This window comes from Phyllobates terribilis, unplaced genomic scaffold (genome assembly GCF_046119375.1).
Source record: "Phyllobates terribilis strain yellow unplaced genomic scaffold, ASM4611937v1 Scaffold_5__5_contigs__length_657084704, whole genome shotgun sequence".
Lineage (NCBI taxonomy): Eukaryota > Metazoa > Chordata > Amphibia > Anura > Dendrobatidae > Phyllobates > Phyllobates terribilis.
Window position 1 is genome coordinate 396,165,871 of NW_027362765.1, and position 18,655 is coordinate 396,184,525.

Consider the following 18,655-nt stretch of genomic DNA (forward strand, 5'->3'; position numbering starts at 1 on the left):
CTCTGCTACTATATATCTGTCCTCCTGATACACGGCGCTCTGTTTATAGAAAGGACATTAGATTTTGTAACAAGCAGCACTTCTTCAATTCTGGATCCACTTGATCAACAACTTTAGGACCCTTTTTCCTATTGAGGGTGGTCCAAGTCGTCCATTTTTTATGACCTTCCATTATGCTCACCAGCATTGAATTATTGATTTCCTTACTCCTTAAAAAAGGATTGTCTCATGAAGAAAACCCTGGCCCATATGCCTCATTAGGGCATGTCAAAGAAGGGGGTCCCCACTATTGACCCTCCGCTATGAACAGCGAGGCACCATGTAGGCTTCACTTTGGCGACCGCGCAAGATACTACATCTCCCTACACTGACCACTCATAGTTGGAAAAATGAACAATCTTGCTTCAATCTTAAAGAAGCGCTGCTTCTCCTCACATTAAAAAGGGGTATCCTCTTAATATATTGCAGTCATCATATTATACAGCACTGTGTACTTACAATTGCTCATTTTGCCTTTCTACTCAACTCTTTTCTTTTCCATTAGGTCTATGACATCACGTGATTAATAACTGACTAGCTGAATCATAGTAAGCTCTATGAATAAACAGGAGGTCAATTTTCCCTGTATGAGTCATGAGTCGCTGCAAAAGTCCCTGGCAGGAGGAGGAGCAGAGCAGCTGGGTCAGGAGCTGAAGAGGGGAATGATGAATGCAGGGACAAGAGACTTCCTGTTTCTACATAGATCAGAGAAAAGAGAAGAATTAGCTGGGTAGAAAGGCAAAATGAGCAATTGTAAGTACACAGTGCTGTATAATATGATGACTGCAATATATGAAAAGGATAAAAACTTTGATGGGATTATTGTCTCTAAAGGTCTCTTACAGCAGATCTGGATTATGAAACCCTTAGCAATTATCTTTCTCCCCCTAAGGTGTCAGAATATCCACAAATGTAACATCACATATCACATATTAGAGTCATTGGGTGACCATGTCAATCAGAGCAAAAACTGTTCTTTCCCAGATTCCTTTCTTTATTAAAATGGATTTTCCAGAACTTTTATATGGATGATGTATCTTTACAAAAAGGCATCAATATCAGATCTGTCAGGGTCAACTGCACGCCACCCTTACTGATCCGCTGAAGGTGCTGCAGTGCCCCAGACCTGTATGTTGTGTAGTAGTTGTGAACAGTACTATAAGTTTTGTCCAAATTATGGAACACAGCTTGCAGTACCATGCACGGCCACTACACAATATGTGGAGCTTCTGGAGATCGATAACCCCTTAAAGGCAAACTATCATCAGAAGATTATCTATTGTTTACATCAGATTTTTGTGTTACATGTTTATTTTTTCTTGCAATTTTCACACTGGCTACATTTTTAGACTACTACTACCTGTAATTTCAGAAAGAGTTTTCAGCAGGCTCCTTAACATCAGAGACAGGATTACAATGACAGGTAACACCTGTATACACAGCTGATAACACAGGGTCCACCAATCACAATAGGTGATGTCACAGCTCACCACCTCCCCCTCCTGTGCAATGAGGACAACGGTGTTATCTACTGCATATAGAGATGTTATCTGGCAATCACCTTAGATGATGTCACAGCTCACCACCTCCCCCTCCTGTACAATGATGGCTACGGTGTTATCTACTGCATATAGAGATGTTAACTGTCAATCACCATAGATGATGTCACAGCTCACCTCCTCCCCTCCTGATACAATGACAGGTAACACCTCTATAGACAGCTGATAACACAGGATTCACCATTCACAATAGGTGATGTAATTGTATCCGAAGGGGAGGAGGTGAGCTGTGACATCACCTATTATGAATGGTGGATCCTGTGTTATCAGCTGTCTATAGAGGTGTTACTTGTTATTGTATCAGAAGGGGAGGAGGTGAGCTGTGAGAAATAACACCTCTATAGAAAGCTGATAACACAGGATCCACCATTTACAATAGGTGATGTCACAGCTCACCTCTTCCTCCATTCACAATTACTTTTTCACACGCCCATTAGATTCTTCAATACAAGAGAGTCAGTTAATTGCGGTTAATATACATATGTTATTTCCAGAAATAACAGGAAGTTAGAGACCAAAAAAAAATGCCCCAGTTGACGGTGTGAAAAAATCAACATTTATTTTTAATTCATATGGTGGTATGAAATGAATAAAACATTGCCAAAATTTCTCAAAACATATTTAACAGAAAAATGATAGCTTCCCTTTAAGTCAGCTGATCAGTGAAGGTGCTGAGATTGAGACCCCCAACCTATCCTAAGAATATATCATAAACACTAAACTCCTGAAAAACTTTAAAGAATTGTGTAGACTTTCACAAAATGTATTTAAATTGTACATTTGCTTAATAAATTAAAAGTTAAGCAACTTTCTAAACAGTCTTCATTAACAAAAAAATAATTTTGCTGCTGCAGTGTGTTTGTAAAATGCCTTCATCCCAGCTCAGTACTTTGTAAAAAATGTTTCAAACTTGCCAGAGCTCTTTCTCCCAGTGGTTCTCTTTGTTCCCTTCTCTTAGATTTAGAAATTGCAGCAGGGAGAGATTTATGCACAGATCACAAAAACGTGGGAAGTGGAGAAAGTATCTACAGTCTTAAGGAGGGCAGAAAAAACAGATAAAGGGAAAGCACATGAAGAAAAAATAAGTGCAGCATAGAAGCTGTGCTCATATGGGACCCAAAGAAGAAAGCAGCACCCTGGATACACAGACCTTACACCCAGCCTATATTACTGGGAGGGACACTGGCACAAAAGCAAAATATGTCTGAAAATGAATTAAGGAATGTAGATGGCAGACTAAAACTAAGTGCAACTTTGTTAATTAAAAGGTAACTACTAATATATGTAAAAATCTTTTTTTCCCCATGAACCCCAGTCATTATTTTCCTGTTTTGGGAAGTGGATGACTCAGAGGATTGGATCTAGTGTTTTTGATTTGTAACTTTAAACTTTTGAGCCCCCGCTTCACCTGTAGTAAGAGCCTTCATATCACTTACAGTCCAGCTGTGCCGGGGAGGGATTACTCGGCCGCCTCCGACATCTTGGCTCAGACGAAGCTTTAACTTCTGCATCCCAAAATTGCCCTGTTTTATGTCTCAGTGTAGACATAATGTAATACAGCTCTACACTGTAAAAGCTATAAAAAAATACAAAAAATAATATTTTCTTTAAAAAAAAAAAAAAGTTTTTGAAAAATAAATAGTAGCAAAAAGTAAAAGGAAAACTCGGAAAAGTGGAAAATCCCTGGAACTTCTTGTTACAAGCTGCATTAATAGTAAACACATCCTGAGCCGCGAGGTCTCCCTGGAATCCCTCAATAAATATATTACAGCCCTCCTCACTCCTCGCTCTGTTTGTACATTTGCAAATGACATCTGGGAAAAGGAAATATAATGGGCGTTAGCTGCTCAGCCCTGGAAAAAAAAAATACAACCTAGAAGTGTATTTGTGCAGTTGGCTCTTCTCTTGCAGCTCAGGACATGCTGGGGCTGTCAGGAATTCCTCCTGCACTCCTGATCCCTCCAGACGTCTTGGGATTTCAGCAGACTGGCTGCAGGGCCTAAATAAGGCTGAAAATCTAGTGTCAGAGAGTCCTACAAGAGTCACAACCGTGCTGCAACATAGCAAAGCAGATCAAATGATCGACTCCTTCTCAAAACACCAAAGCAAACAATATTGTCCAATAGGCAATTCGGAGTTCATGGGGGGTGGGGGGCACCGTTTTAGGCCCCTCACGTCAGAATGGCTGTAAACAGATTTTTTTCACTCACAAGAGGAAAAAGCATGTTCTGCATTAGATAGAAACACATTGATTTCAATGGGAACTATGCAATGCTTCATTTCTCCTGGGGTGGCACTGCTGGGATTTTTCAACACAGAAGATCACTGGGGATCAATCATTTTTTTGAGGAGACCCTTTTCCACAGCCAACAGCTACATTAACCCTTTTTGACCAGACAATTTTTTTCATTTTTGCACTTTTGAGTCCTGCCCTTTTTCTTTCAAAAGTCATATCTTTTTTTTTTATTTTTCTGTTGATCTAGCCGTACGAGAACTTGTTTTTTGCAGGAGGAGTTGGAATTTATTCCCATTTTTCTGCACATTATATGATAAAATGAATGACTCCATCCGGAGACAATTATTAATAATAATAATAATAATAATAAACAATTCCGCCATTATTTTTTGGGTTTTATTTTTACAGCATTCATTGTGCTGGAAAAATGACCTGGCAATATGATTTTGCAGGTCAGTACAATTACGTTTGTACCAAACCTCCTTTTTTGGTTTTTATTTAGCAGTAAAAATAATTTGAACTTTTAAAAAAAAATAAAAAATTAAAAATTTGGTTTTGTCGTAATATTCTGAGGCACGGAACTTTAAGATCTCCATCCATGGAGCGGTGTGACTATTTGTTTTTTTGCACCATGAACTGTAATTTTTATTGATACCTTTTTTGGGGTACATACGACAATTTGTTTTTTTCTTTTATTTCGAGAGGGGAGGCGGAGAGGAGTACGGTGACCATAAAAAGATAAACTTTTGCAACATGATTTTTTGTCTTTTTGGAGTGTTACATACAGTTTCAATTTTTTATGCTTTGATAGATCAGACTTACTGATACGATGATGCCAAATATATTTACTTTTTTTTTTTTTTAAGTCTCCATAGTGAACTGAACCTGTGGTTTGTTTAATCACTTAAACTGTAAGAGACACGGCAAAAAAAAAAAAAAGGAGAAAAACAAGAATTTTTTGGTCACTGCCTCTAAAAAAAATAAATAAAATGAAAAATACAAGAAATAGCACAGTACTGCAGTATATAGTGTAATTCAGCTACATCACCCAGCAAAATTCATATACAGAATAGATAATAAGCTGCTGATCGATGGGGGGCATCCTTCCGCTAAAATCATCAGAAGAAAAGGGGTCTTGTGCCCCCCACTTGAATGCAGCAGCGGTTGCGCAAACAAGCTGCCGCTTCATTAAAAATCTATGACTTATCTCCATCAGTCCCATAGAGATTATGTAGAACACAACTGCAGATGTTTGATCTCCACTCCTTTCCAACGGGACACATGACCTCCGTGTTCTTGATTGGCGGGACCCCCAGCGAGCAGCAGCTTCCCCCTATTCTGTGGAATATTGGTAAGTTGTTATTGCAGGGCAACAACTTTAATGAATGTGTCCTAAATCCCAATATAACCATTAGAATATACTTTGAGTTTCAATTTCTTGACATTTTCAAGATCACTGTGTTATATTAGGAAGGAAAACAAGGCTGAAGCCCCCAATGACACAGTCCTGCCCCCACAGCTACAGTTTGCTACAACGTTTCCAGTCCAGGACATCTTCTGTAACATAAAACCAGCAGCAGCACAAATCTCATTCCTGCCCAGATTGTTTGCTACAATGTATCAGTCAAACTATAAATAAATAAATAAATAAAACCCTCCATATTTATTTTCTCACAGGGAATTGTGCAGACTGGATGTAACTGCAGCCAAACTCTCAGCATTAAAAATGTTTTCAATCAGTGACAGGAAGCAGAGACTTTAGAAATGATGAGGAATGTAAGCAGAGTATATTCAGAAGTTTGCAGTTTTATGTAAATGAAACTTAAAGGGGTTCTCCTGCCTTTTCGATATTAGGATAGGTCATCAATATCAGGTCTGTGGCAGTTGGACACCCCTATAAACCTGACAACTTTATAAAATACACCTTGTATTTTAATTTCTCAGCAGTTTCTAGAGATCCCTACTTGCTAAAAAGATCTTAAAAGGGGTTGGCCACTATTTTTTTTTTTTTTTAGTGGTGGCCTATCCTTATTGCAGACCATCAATCAGTGGGGGTGCGACATCTGGTTCCCTTGCTGATCAGCTGTTACTTGCGGCTGAAGTTTTTACGGAACACAACGCACCGTCATTTCTATAGTGGCCGCAGTTGGGAAGTATCACAAGAATAAGGGGTGGATCTACAATACTCGATCGCGGCCACTATAGAAATAGCGGAGCTGTAGGTAGCAGCAAATTAGAGCGGGTTGCCGGGTGTCAGATCCACCCTCCCCCACCGATCAAATATTGATGGACTATCCTAAGGGCAGGTGTAGACGACCGTAGATTCTCTCATCTGAGAGAATCAGGTCAATTATGGGGATCAAACTTTTTCGGAGCGTGATCCAATTATTTTGGGAAAATTCCACCAAGGACAACATCCGCAGGAGTTTGCATGTTCTCCCCGTGTTTGTGTGGGTTTCCTCCAGGTTCCTCCCACACTACAAAGACATACTGATAGGGAATGTAGATTGTGAGCCCCAATGGGGACAGTGCCCATAATGCCTGTAAATTGTCTGAATTGTAAAGCGTTGCGGAATACAGTATGTTGGCGCTATATAAATAAAAAGATTATTATTATTTCTCCATCTTCTGTCAGTCCTTGAAAACCAGACTGCACTCAGATATCATCCGAGTGCAGTCTGATGTTTTCCATGGACTCATTGATTTGCATGGCTAAGTGCCATTCGAATATCAGATCAAACTTGAGCATGCAGCGGACATATGTGCGGCCCCATAAACTAACATTGGTCTGAGTGCGATCCGATTGTGTTGTTGGAACCAACTCGGACTGAAAGTTAGATCATCTGCACCTGCCCTAAGGATAGGCTAGCAGTAAAAAAAAAAAAAAAAGTAGTGGCCAACTCCATAAATTATATCCAGAGGTTGAAAATCCGTCTTTATTCAATACTTCCTAATTGCAGACATAATCTAAGTAATCTCCTCTAGGTGGCAAATACACCAAAACATACCGAGTCTCTTCCTTGATCAGATCGAGTTTGTTATAATGTGTCAGTGCAGATAAAATATATCAGGATATTTAGCGCACAAAAGTTAGCGTAGAGACGAAATGTCATTGCAGAAAGCTCATCTTAGATTCTGGTTGGATTTTCTGCCTTTGAATATAGTGAAGAACGTTCATCCTCTGACAGCAGAGAAATTAAAACCAGTGAGGAACTGAAAATCAAAAGTGCATTAGAAAGTTTCAGAAGTTTTCTTGGATTAACCCAAACCAGCAGCAAAAGTAAAAAGAGGATTTACTCTACGATCCTTCACTGATGGTCATTGCGGTGTCGTGTCTTTACTGCCCACACGTGCTCGCCAGCGTGGCAGCCGCCTGATCCACAACTGAAATGCTGCACTGCTTTGTATTGGGGACGAGTAACGTGGAGCATAAGTGTTATCATAGGTCAGCAAGTCCTGCCGGCCGGTCATGGGACCGGTATTGTTCAGGAATGCCAGGGAGGCTAAAAAGGTTTGTCTTCATGTGATGCCTGTACACAAAGCGCAGGAGAGGATGGCACTGCCAGCCCGATACTATAGCAGCTCTGACTGCTGACGCTGGCGGATTCATTCTCGCATTAGAACCATCTCGTGGGAACAATGCACAGTGTGTACTTGGCCCAGGAATCCTAGCAGGTGAATCGGGCCCCTATTATTGGCACACGTGATGTACAATCACCCACCATCAGATCTGTTAGACAGAGATGGCCCGGTCTGCCTCACGGCCAGGGATCAGTGCCAAATAGGCAGAGAAGGGGGGTATAAATTGTCCTTGGCACAGTCAGACCCTCACATCATCTATCTTCAGGTATGCGGAGAATAATAATGGATGTCAGCTCCTGTTTCTATACAGATCATGCTGCTTCTCCTTCTGCAAGAAACATGCACTGGACATCAGACAATATTGCCACACTAGGCCACCAGGGTTAATGCCAACATTGACCCCTTTACTGCCTCCGACCACCAGGGATTTTGGCAATGATCTGTTGCAAACACTTTTACCCATGGTGATTTTGACATAGACCACTAGAGAGCTTGGGAAAAAGAAAAAGGTAATAAAAAAAAAAGTGTTCCCATGAAGCCACATCTCCAAAATCACCCCCCATCTTATATGTCTGGCTAGTAAGGTGGTCTCAGCAATGTTATTTCATGAAGTCAGAGAGGAAAAGATTGCAGCATTATTTTTACCTTGCCTCATGCCACATAGGTCCAGGTATTAGAGCATTGCAATAAATGGCAGGAATATACACAAGGGTCTGATAAATGTCCCAGATCTTATACCTCTGTATATTATAAGGTACAGAAAATAATGCAGAGCATGGAGGAGCCGCTGTGCCTGTGTAGGAAGTCAGACTCCCATGGATCAAACACTAAGGGCGCAGTCAGACTACAGATTAGACCGCGGACTGACCGGCGGCTCTCCTGACCCAAGAGTGACTGCCGCATAGAAATATACACTGCTCAAAAAAATAATGGGAACACTCAAATAACACATCCTAGATCTGAATGAATGAAATATTTTCATTGAATACTTTGTTCTGTACAAAGTTGAATGTGCTGACAACAAAATCACACAAAAATCATCAATGGAAATCAAATTTATTAATCAATGGAGGAGTGGATTTGGAGTCACCCCCAAAATTAAAGTGGAAAAACACACTACAGGCTGATCCAACTTTGATGTAATGTCCTTAAAACAAGTCACAATGAAGTTCCGTATTGTGTGTGGCCTCCACGTGCCTGTATGACCTCCCTACAACGCCTGGGCATGCTCCTGATGAGGCTGCGGATGGTCTCCTGTGGGATCTCCTCCCAGACCTGGACTAAAGCATCCGCCAACTCCTGCACAGTCTGTGGTGCAACGTGACGTTGGTGGATGGAGCGAGACATGATGTCCCAGATGTGCTCAATCGGATTCAGGTCTGGGGAACGGGCGGCCAGTCCATAGCTTCAATGCCTTCATCTTGCAGGAACTGCTGACACACTCCAGCCACATGAGGTCTGGCATTGTCCTGCATTAGGAGGAACCCAGGGCCAACCGCACCAGCATATGGTCTCACAAGGGGCCTCTGGCAAGCACATGGAGAGTTGTGCGGCCCTCCAAAGAAATGCCACCCCACACCATTACTGACCCACTGCCAAACCGGTCATGCTGAAGGATGTTGCAGGCAGCAGATCGCTCTCCATGGCGTCTCCAGACTGTCACGTCTGTCACATGTGCTCAGTGTGAACCTGCTTTCATCTGTGAAGAGCACAGGGCGCCAGTGGCAACTTTGCCAGTCCTGGTGTTCTGTGGCAAATGCCAAGCGTCCTGCACGGTGTTGGGCTGTGAGCACAACCCCCATCTGTGGATGTCGGGCCCTCATACCACCCTCATGGAGTCGGTTTCTAACTGTTTGTGCAGACACATGCACATTTGTGGCCTGCTGCAGGGCTCTGGCAGTGCTCCTCCTGTTCCTCCTTACACAAAGTCAGAGGTAGCGGTCCTGCTGCTGGGTTGTTGCCCTCCTACGGCCCCCTCCACATCTCCTGGTGTACTGGCCTGTCTCCTGGTAGTGCCTCCAGCCTCTGGACACTACGCTGACAGACACAGCTATCCTTCTTGCCACAGCTCGCATTGAAGTGCCATCCTGGATGAGCTGAACTACCTGAGCAACTTCTGTGGGTTGTAGAGTCCGTCTCATGCTGCCACGAGTGTGAAAGCACAACCAACATTCAAAAGTGACCAAAACATCAGCCAGAAAGCATTGGTACTGAGATGTGGTCTGTGGTCCCCACCTGCAGAACCACTCCTTTATTGAGGGTGTCTTGATAATTGCCAATAATTTCCATCTATTGTCTATTCCATTTGCACAACAGCATGTGAAATTGATTGTCAATCAGTGTTGCTTCCTAAGTGGACAGTTTGATTTCACAGAAGTTTGATTTACTTGGAGTTATATTCTGTTGTTTAAGTGTTCCCTTTATTTTTTTGAGCAGTGTATAAAGCGGTCAAAGTACGATCTATACGGCCATCTGAGTACACCCTAATGGTCAGTCCTAGGAAGCTTTAAATTATTCACCTAATCCTTTCGTTCTGCAGGCTGACAGATATCAGGTGCTTACTCCACTCTTCGCATAGGACTCTGGGCTGAGGTGGAACATCATGTTATGGGGGCAGTCAGAGAGAGATAGTTGTCAGATGAAAAATGATGCCGACTCCTTTAAGGGAACCTATTACACGTAATATGGTCTCTGATATGCAGGCAGGAGGTTACAGAGCAGAAGGAGCCGATATACATCATGGTGGGAAAAGTTTCAGTAAAACTCGCATTTCATTAATTGAATCCCTGGTGGAGTCCAGTGGGCGGTCCTAGTCAGTGATTGACAGTCTTGCCTGTATGTGCATGCAGAGACAGCTGTCAAATCACTATTCGGACGGCTCACTGGACTATACATACAATGAATAAAATACAAGTTATACTGAAACTTTTCCAATAAACTGATATATTATTCTGCTCAGCTTCTTCTCTGCCAAGCGCTGGTCATAGATCAGACTATCGGACTCCATCATGTACAATGTCACAGGTTCCCTTTTAGATTTTGAGAGATGCAGGCAGAGACAGTAATACATTTGGAGGAAGTGCATGCAAAGATCTATAGGTCCCCACATGTGACCTTCTATCTAAATATATTACTGCTAAGCACTTTCATTCTGACAAAACTCGGAAGAGGTAAAGAAGAAGTACATTGGGTGCGGAAAGTGTTCAGACCCCTTTAAATTTTTCACTCTTGGTTTCATTGCAGCCATTTGGTAAATACTAAAAAGTTAATTTTTTTCTCATTAAAGTACACTCTGCACCCCATCTTCACTGAAAAAAAACAGAAATGTAGAAATTGTTGTAAATTTTTTAAAAAAGAAAAACTGAAATATCACATGGTCATAAGTATTCAGACCCTTTGCTCAGTATTGAGTAGAAGCCCCCTTTTGAGCTAGTACAGCCATGAGTCTTCTTGGGAATGATGCAACAAGTTTTTCACACCTGGATTTGGGGATCCTCTGCCATTCTTCCTTGCAGATCCTCTCCAGTTCTGTCTGGTTGGATGGTGAATGTTGGTGGACAGCCATTTTCAGGTCTCTCCAGAGATGCTCAATTGGGTTTAGGTCAGGGCTCTGGCTGGGCCAGTCAAGAATGGTCACAGAGTTGTTCTGAAGCCACTCCTTTGTTATTTTAGCTGTGTGCTTAGGGTCATTGTCTTGTTGGAAGGTGAACCTTCGGCCAAGTTTGAGGTCCAGAGCACTCTGGAAGAGGTTATCATCCAGGATATCTCTGTACTTGGCCGCATTCATGTTTCCTTCAATTGCAACCAGTCGTCCTGTCCCAGCAGCTGAAAATCACCCCCATAGCATGATGCTGCCACCACCATGTTTCACTGTTGGGATTGTATTGGGCAGGTGATGAGCAGTGCCTGGTTTTCTCCACACATACCGCTTAGAATGATCACCAAAAAGTTCTATCTTCATCTCATCAGACCAGAGAATCTTATTTCTCATAGTCTGGGAGTCCTTCATGTGTTTTTGAGCAAACTCTATGCAGGCTTTCATATGTCTTGCACTGAGGAGAGGCTTCCCTCGGGGCACTCTGCCATAAAGGCCCGACTGGTGGAGGGCTGCAGTGATAGTTGACTTTGTGGAACTTTCTCCCATCTCCCTACTGCATCTCTGGAGCTCAGCCACAGTGATCTTAGGGTTCTTCTTTACCTCTCTCACCAAGGCTCTTCTCCCACGATTGCTCAGTCTAGGAAGACTTCTGGTGGTCCCAAACTTCTTCCTTTTAAGGATTATGGAGGTCACTGTGCTCTTAGGAACCTTGAGTAATGCAGAAATTCTTTTGTAACCTTGGCCAGATCTGTACCTTGCCACAATTCTGTCTCTGAGCTCCTTGGGCAGTTCCTTTGAGCTCATGATTCTCATTTGGTCTGACATGCACTGTGAGCTGTGAGGTCTTATATAGACAGGTGTGTGCCTTTCCAAATCAAGTCCTATCAGTTTAATTAAACACAGCTGGACTCCAATGAAGGAGTAGAAAGAGGTCTGAATAGTTTCCGTACCCACTGTACAAACACATTTTTGGTGTCTAGTTGTGGCAGAACTCTAGCTCCCTCTTATTGAGGCTCGATTTTTCTTCGTATATGTGGGACGCTTGCCTACAAAGCTGATCTTCATGGTATTTTATAGTTAGTTGGTCAATTCTGTATCAAAAATCAGATTGTACCTGCAATAGCTTCCAGGTGAGACAAGCTGGGCTGCAGTGTAAAGCATGGAGGACAGTGAAAAATCAGCAGTCTGGGTCTGTAAGGAGACAAGAGCTGGAGTCACTGATCCTAGATGTGCTTTAAAGCAGCCAACAATAAGTAAGAGAAGTATGAAGGATTGGACGTAATTATATCACTTGTAAAACCACAACTGGAAATCCAGGATCAGATTTCACGTTGTCCTTACAATGTATTCACAGGATTTGGATTCATAGAATCACTCACCCGGTTTTACAGTTTGTTGACTGCATGGTGAGATTAGGTTGTACGTGCAACCTCTACACAGCACATAGTTAAACAGGTACAGCGCTACACCTGCAGTTGTGGCTGTGCTTGGTATTGCAGTATCCGACATGGCTGCCTATAAGGAGGAGCTCTGTCCCCATATAAACAGTAGAAGAGACCTAATAATCCTGAATCAGGCGTAGTTTTTCTTTTGTTCCTGGGTCTCTTCGTTCCTCAGAAATGGCCCGTTCTTGCTTGTACGTAAATCTAGTCTAGTTAAACAACTGGGCGTGGGCCTCAAAAATTTGCCCACTTGGCCAACAAGACTAGATTTATATACAGAGAAGAAAGGGCCATATCTCAGGGGCGGAGAGGCCCAGGAACAAAAGAAAAACATCGTGGGATTCAGGAGAACAGCGGCATTTACACTGGGTAATAAAATATATATTTGAAAGAGCGAGAGAGAGAGCGAGAGCGAGAGAGAGAGCGAGAAAAAGCGAGAGCGAGAAAGAGCGAGAGCGAGAAAGAGCGAGAGCGAGAAAGAGCGAGAGCGAGAAAGAGCGAGAGCGAGAAAGAGCGAGAGCGAGAAAGAGCGAGAGCGAGAAAGAGCGAGAAAGAAAGAAAGAAAGAAAGAAAGAAAGAAAGAGAGAAAGAAAGAGAGAGAGAGAGAAAGAAAGAGAAAGAGAGAGAAAAAAAGAGAAAGAGAGAGAAAAAAAGAGAAAGATAGAAATTTCAATGGGGTTCAGATTCATGTTCAAGTTTGGGTGAAGTTCTGGTACCCGACCGAACTTTGGACATAAAGTTCGGTTGGGTACCAGAATTTCCACGGGTCTGCTCATCCCTATTACTCACCTCTATGTAAAGTGTGTGATGTATCATGTGGTTGTCAAAGTCAATATAATCAAGGAAAGAGGAGAATTTTGTGGTCTTTTGTTTTGACACAAATGCACTTGGAGCCCCCCATGAAATCAGTAAACAAAGAACGAGTTAATTAGATATGAAGTAACTCCAAATCTCATTTACAATGAACGGGAACGTGGTAGATGCAGTATAGGAGCAAAGTTATCAATAGATTTTGGCCTCGATTAACAAAAAGTCTTTGACAGTTTTCTGCTGTTTGTTTTTTTCAGAAAATTTGCAATATTTCAAACAAAAAAAAAATGTGTTTTACACCAATTTTGAAAAAGTTGGCAAAGTTTAGCTGAGATACGTTATGACCCAAGCGTGGTTAACAAATTCATCATAATTTATGTCACAATAGTGGCATTTGCGAGAGAGATTGTACTGCTGCACAATTATGAGGCATTGAAGTTGGCGCATCTTACTCCAGCGCGCAGTTTAAGACTCGTGTACAAACATCAGTCTTCCGTGGCCTTTGAGTTTCTTTTTAGTGTCACATGGGTTCGAGTGTCGGCATCAGATTTTTCTGAAATGAAAATACTCAGCTTTTGACCACATATGATGGTCGAACCTTTTTTAAGAAAAATGGTAGAAATCTACGTAGTTGATATGTGCTGCGGCACAAAATTGTCTTCCTGCTATAATACAAAACGTAAATGTATTATATGAGGTCTGACCTTAATTTGTAAAAATAAAAACATGAAAAAAAACCAAAACATTAAATAATCAGAATTTTTTAGTTTACATATTTAATTATTATTATTTTTCTTTAATTTACATTTCAAACGCTCATGATGACCGGTCAGTTAATCATCAGCCAGACCATAAAGTCGACTATCTCAGAGACTGACCGATAAAGGGAGAACAGTAGCTGTGTAGATAACAAGATTACTGTCATATAATGTGACAAGCCTGTAACATTACACAGATGGATCTTGACAAAGTTTTAAAGGTTCTACAGGATTAAAAAACCTGTCCGTTTTCTTGCAGCATTTACATATTGGCATTTTAAGTTTTTAATAAATTCTTAAAGGCGATGCACACTGTTGATATGGGGAAAAAAAAACATTTTTTCCATTAGTTATAAAATAACACTAATTTTCCATCTGCAATCTTCATTGCTTTTTTGATTTTCAGGCCCACTGATATGCAGTCTGAGCAAAGTTTCTGATTTTTCTCCAAGGGAGGAGTCAGACAGCTGTATTAATCGAACCGTAATGCACGGACTTGCCGGAGGTTCTCCTGACCAGAGGATGACAGCTTCATATACAGTGGTGTGAAAAAGTGTTTGCCCCGTCCTGATTTCTTATTCTTTTGCATGTTTATTACACTTAAATGTTTCAGATCACAAAACAAATTTAAAATATTTGACAAAGATAATACAAGTAACCACAAAATGCAGTTTTTAAATGAAGGTCTTTATTATTAAGCGAAAAAGAAATCCAAACCTTCAGGGCCCTGTGTGAAAGAGTGATTGCCCCTAAACCTAATAGCTGGTTGGGCCACCCTTAGCAGCAACAACTACAATCAAGCATTTGTGATAACTGGCAATAAGTCTTTTACATCCTCTGGAGGAATTTTGGCCACTCATCTTTGCAAAATTGTTGTAATTCAGCCACATTAGAAGGTTTCCGAGCATGAACCGCCTTTTTAAGCTCATGCCACCGCATCTCAATTGGATTAAGTTGAGAATTTTGACTAGGCCACTCCAAAATCTTAATTTTGTTTTTATTAAGCCATTCAGATGTGGAGTTGCTGGTGTGTTTTGGATCATTGTCCTTCTGCATAACCCAAGTGCGCTTCAGCTTGAGGTCACGAAGAGATGGCCAGACATTTTCCTTCAGGATTTTTTGGTAGACAGCAAAATTAATGGTTCCAATTACCACAGCAAGTCTTCCAGTTCCTGAAGCAAGCTGCAAAACAGCTCCAGACCATCACACTACCACCACCATATTTTACTGTTGGTATGATGTTTCTTTTCAGAAATGCTGTTACTTCTACACCAGATGTAATAGGACATACACCTTCCAAAAAGTTCAACTTTTGTCTCGTCAGTCCACAGAGTATTCTCCCAAAAGGCTTGGCAACAGGGCTGTGGAGTCGGTATAAAATGGACCGATTCCAACTCCTAAAATATATAATAAATTGGGTACAGTAGTTCTTTATTTAATTTATTTTATTTTACTCACCTATATAGCGCCATTAATTCCACAGCGCTTCCCAGACAATATCGGCACTGTCCCTATTGGAGTTCACAATCTAAATTCCCTATCAGTATGTCTTTGAAGTGTGGGAGGAAACTGGAGAATCCGGAGGAAACCCACGCAAACACAGGGAGAACATACAAACTCCTTGCAGATGTTGTTCTTGGTGGGATTTGAACCCAGGACCACAGTGCTGCAAGCAGTTTGTGAGGAATATTTTTCTGATAAGAATTTGGGAAAGTTATGAAATGTCCTATAAATGTCTGTCCTATTCCTGATCTAATGGTCTGGACTTTTAGCTGAGATGAATCTGTGCTACAGTAAATTTATCACTTAAACATGAGTCATGTATGAGGGAGTCGGAGTCGTGGAGTCGGTGTCATGGAAATTGAGGAGTCGGAGTTGGAGTCGGAGTCGGAGGTTTGGCTTACCGACTCCACAGCCCTGCTAGGCGATCATCAAGACGTTTTCTGGCAAAATTGAGACAAGCGTTTATGTTCTTTTTGCTCAGCAGTGGTTTTCATCTTGGAACTCTGCCATGCATGCCATTTTTGCCCAGTCTCTTTCTTATGGTGGAGTCATGAACACTGACCTTAACTGAGGCAAGTGAGGCCTGCAGTTCTTTGGATGTTGTTGTGGGGTCTTTTGTGACCTCTTGGATGAGTCGTTGCTATGCTCTCTGGGTAATTTTGATCGGCTGGCCACTCCTGGGAAGGTTCACCACTGTTCCATGTTTTCGCCATTTGTGGATAATAACTCTCACTGTGGATCGCTGGAGTCCTAAAGCTTTAGAAATGGCTTTATAACCTTTTCCAAACTGATAGATCTCAATTACTTTGTTTCTTATTTGTTCCTGAATTTTTTTTGGATCACAGCAGGATGTCCAGCTTTTGAGGATCTTTTGGTCCACTTCCCCTTGTCAGGCAGGTCCTATTTAAGTGATTTCTTGATTGAGAACAGGTGTGGCAGTAATCAGGCCTGTGTGTGGCTAGGGAAATTGAACTCCACTTCCCAAAGATGTGATAAACCACAGTTAAAACATACATTAAGGGTGTGTGTGTGTGGGGGGGGGGTTATCACTTTCACACAGGGCCCTGTAGGATTTCTTTTTTCACTTAATAAAGATCTTCATTTAAAAACTGCATTTTTGTGTTTATTTGTGTTATCTTTGTCTAATATTTAAATTTGTTTTGTGATTTGAAACATTTAAGTGTGACAAACATGCAAAAGAATAAGAAATCAGGAAGGGGGCAAGCACTTTTTCTCACCACTGTATTTCTATGCAGCTGTCATGCTCGGGTCAGGAGAGCGGTGGCCAGTCCAAGCATTGTGGTCCAATTTAAACGGCCGTCTGACTGCTCCCTTAGAGTATCTCTCCCAGTAATATCGGTTGGATGTAAGGTTTATGTGTATCCGGTATGCTGAGGTTTTCAGCAGTTAATAGACCGGCACAACTTCTATTCTGCAATTTCCTCGCCATGTGCTTTCCTTCTTTTCTATAGCCTGTTTTTTTCTGCCTCTCTCAAGATGCTCTCTCCCCTTTCCACTGCGGATTTGTGTACAACACCTTCCCGGCTGCTTTCTCTAACACTGAGAGAAGGGATGGTGAGAGCAGAGAGCAAGAACTAAGAGATTTGTAACATTTTTGCATATCACTCAGCTAGACTTACAGACACTTTGCAGCAGCAGCAAAATTGTAGAAATTTTTTTAATGAAGAATATTTAGAAAGCTGCTCAATCTGCATTTAGGAAGCAAACGAACAAACAAAATAATACATCTGCTTTACGAAACAAAAATGAACAAAGATTTCAGTGTTTTTTTGCCCTGAATGTCACTTCTGTGCTGAGTAACGCACAATGAATGGATTGGAAGTGACAACTACTGTCACCATATTTTAGGATCAGAGAAGTGGTTGTCACTTCCCCACCCCCCCCCCCATCAATTAGCTTCTGCTAAGCATACTAACCACTACTAGATACTGCCCCCTACGGGTGGGGATATGTATCTATGCAGTGATGAATATTTTTGATTGGAGTCGCCCTTTAACAAAAGACTTGACTAACCCAGATCACTTAAAGGGTTACTCTGTCTACTACATCACATGACATAATAAAGGACAGCGGTTTTGGAGAAATCTGCAGAGTAACAGATGTTCCCGAGGAAAACATGAGGATACAAAGAAAAAAGTAGTCATATGGAGCCAGCGATCACCCGGAGTATTACAGCCCCTCCACAAATATTAGGATTACTCTCCTGAAATAAGAAGTGACTTGGTAATTAACGGATGTTTAGATGCTGATAAACTAATTTATTACAATCGTGACGCAAGTTAGAACAATTGCTTCATCCTGGAGCGGGAGACGGGGTCCATGTGTGGGCTCAGCTTATGTACAGTACACTGCATGAACGGATATCCCCTATAATCCATATTAAACACATAATTAGCCTGAGATCTATAGGGCTCAATCAAGTGCTTAATAGGTTCAATAATACGGAATAGATTGTGGACATTTGTGATCCTGACAACTAATCCGAGTAAAGGTAAGTGCACACGCAACGCTCTAAACGATGTGAAAAGTACTGAATAAATACTAAAAATAAGGAATATGTGAAAACCACTCGCTGTGCACACGTTCAGGCTTTTGAGCTTCTATTAAGTAGTTCAGGTTTCCAAAGATGCAAAGCGGTTAAAACGTGTCCTGACCACACTTCAAGCGCCTAACTAGTTTATACAGTACAAGTGAAAAAAAATACGGCGGCCAAAGACTTCACAAAAAGATCAGGAAACGACCGGAAAAGGGGAAAAAAAAAAAAAAAAAGACGCCGACATGTCTTTTAGAGTTTTCCTTCTGAAAAACTTGTCGGGTTCACACACATCTAAAGCATGATATGCACATACCTTAGAGGGGAATGTGTCATCAGAAAATGACCCCTTGTTTAAATCAAGATTTTATATTTATTGCTATTTTTATATATTTTCTAGATCATTATCAATACTGAAAATGACACCAAAATCTTGCAATTTTCATCACAGTGAAGATTACAAAGGAAGGGGACATAACATAACATAGTTTGTAAAGCCGAATAAAGACTTGCGTCCATCAAGTTCGACCTGTTAGTTCTGTAATTGCTAAAGTTGATCCAGAGGAGGGCAAAA

At 41.4% G+C, this 18,655-nt stretch overlaps 1 protein-coding gene across 4 annotated transcripts in view; it reads right to left on the bottom strand.

The window, feature by feature from the left end:
- DNMBP (dynamin binding protein) overlaps window positions 1–18,655 on the bottom strand; it is a 125,717-nt gene that overhangs the window by 93,380 nt on the left and 13,682 nt on the right. Inside the window, exon 2 of one of the 4 annotated variants that reach the window (XM_073685022.1) lies at window positions 12,129–12,205. The exons of 2 other annotated variants lie outside the window; for them this stretch is intronic. Coding sequence is in view for 1 of the 2 variants with exons in the window: in XM_073685025.1 (XP_073541126.1) it covers window positions 3,035–3,146 (112 nt within the window). In the remaining variant the exon portion in view is untranslated. Of the gene's footprint in view, window positions 1–3,034; window positions 3,342–12,128; window positions 12,206–18,655 lie in introns of those variants that run through there. One more of the 4 variants, XM_073685025.1, reaches the window with a different exon arrangement.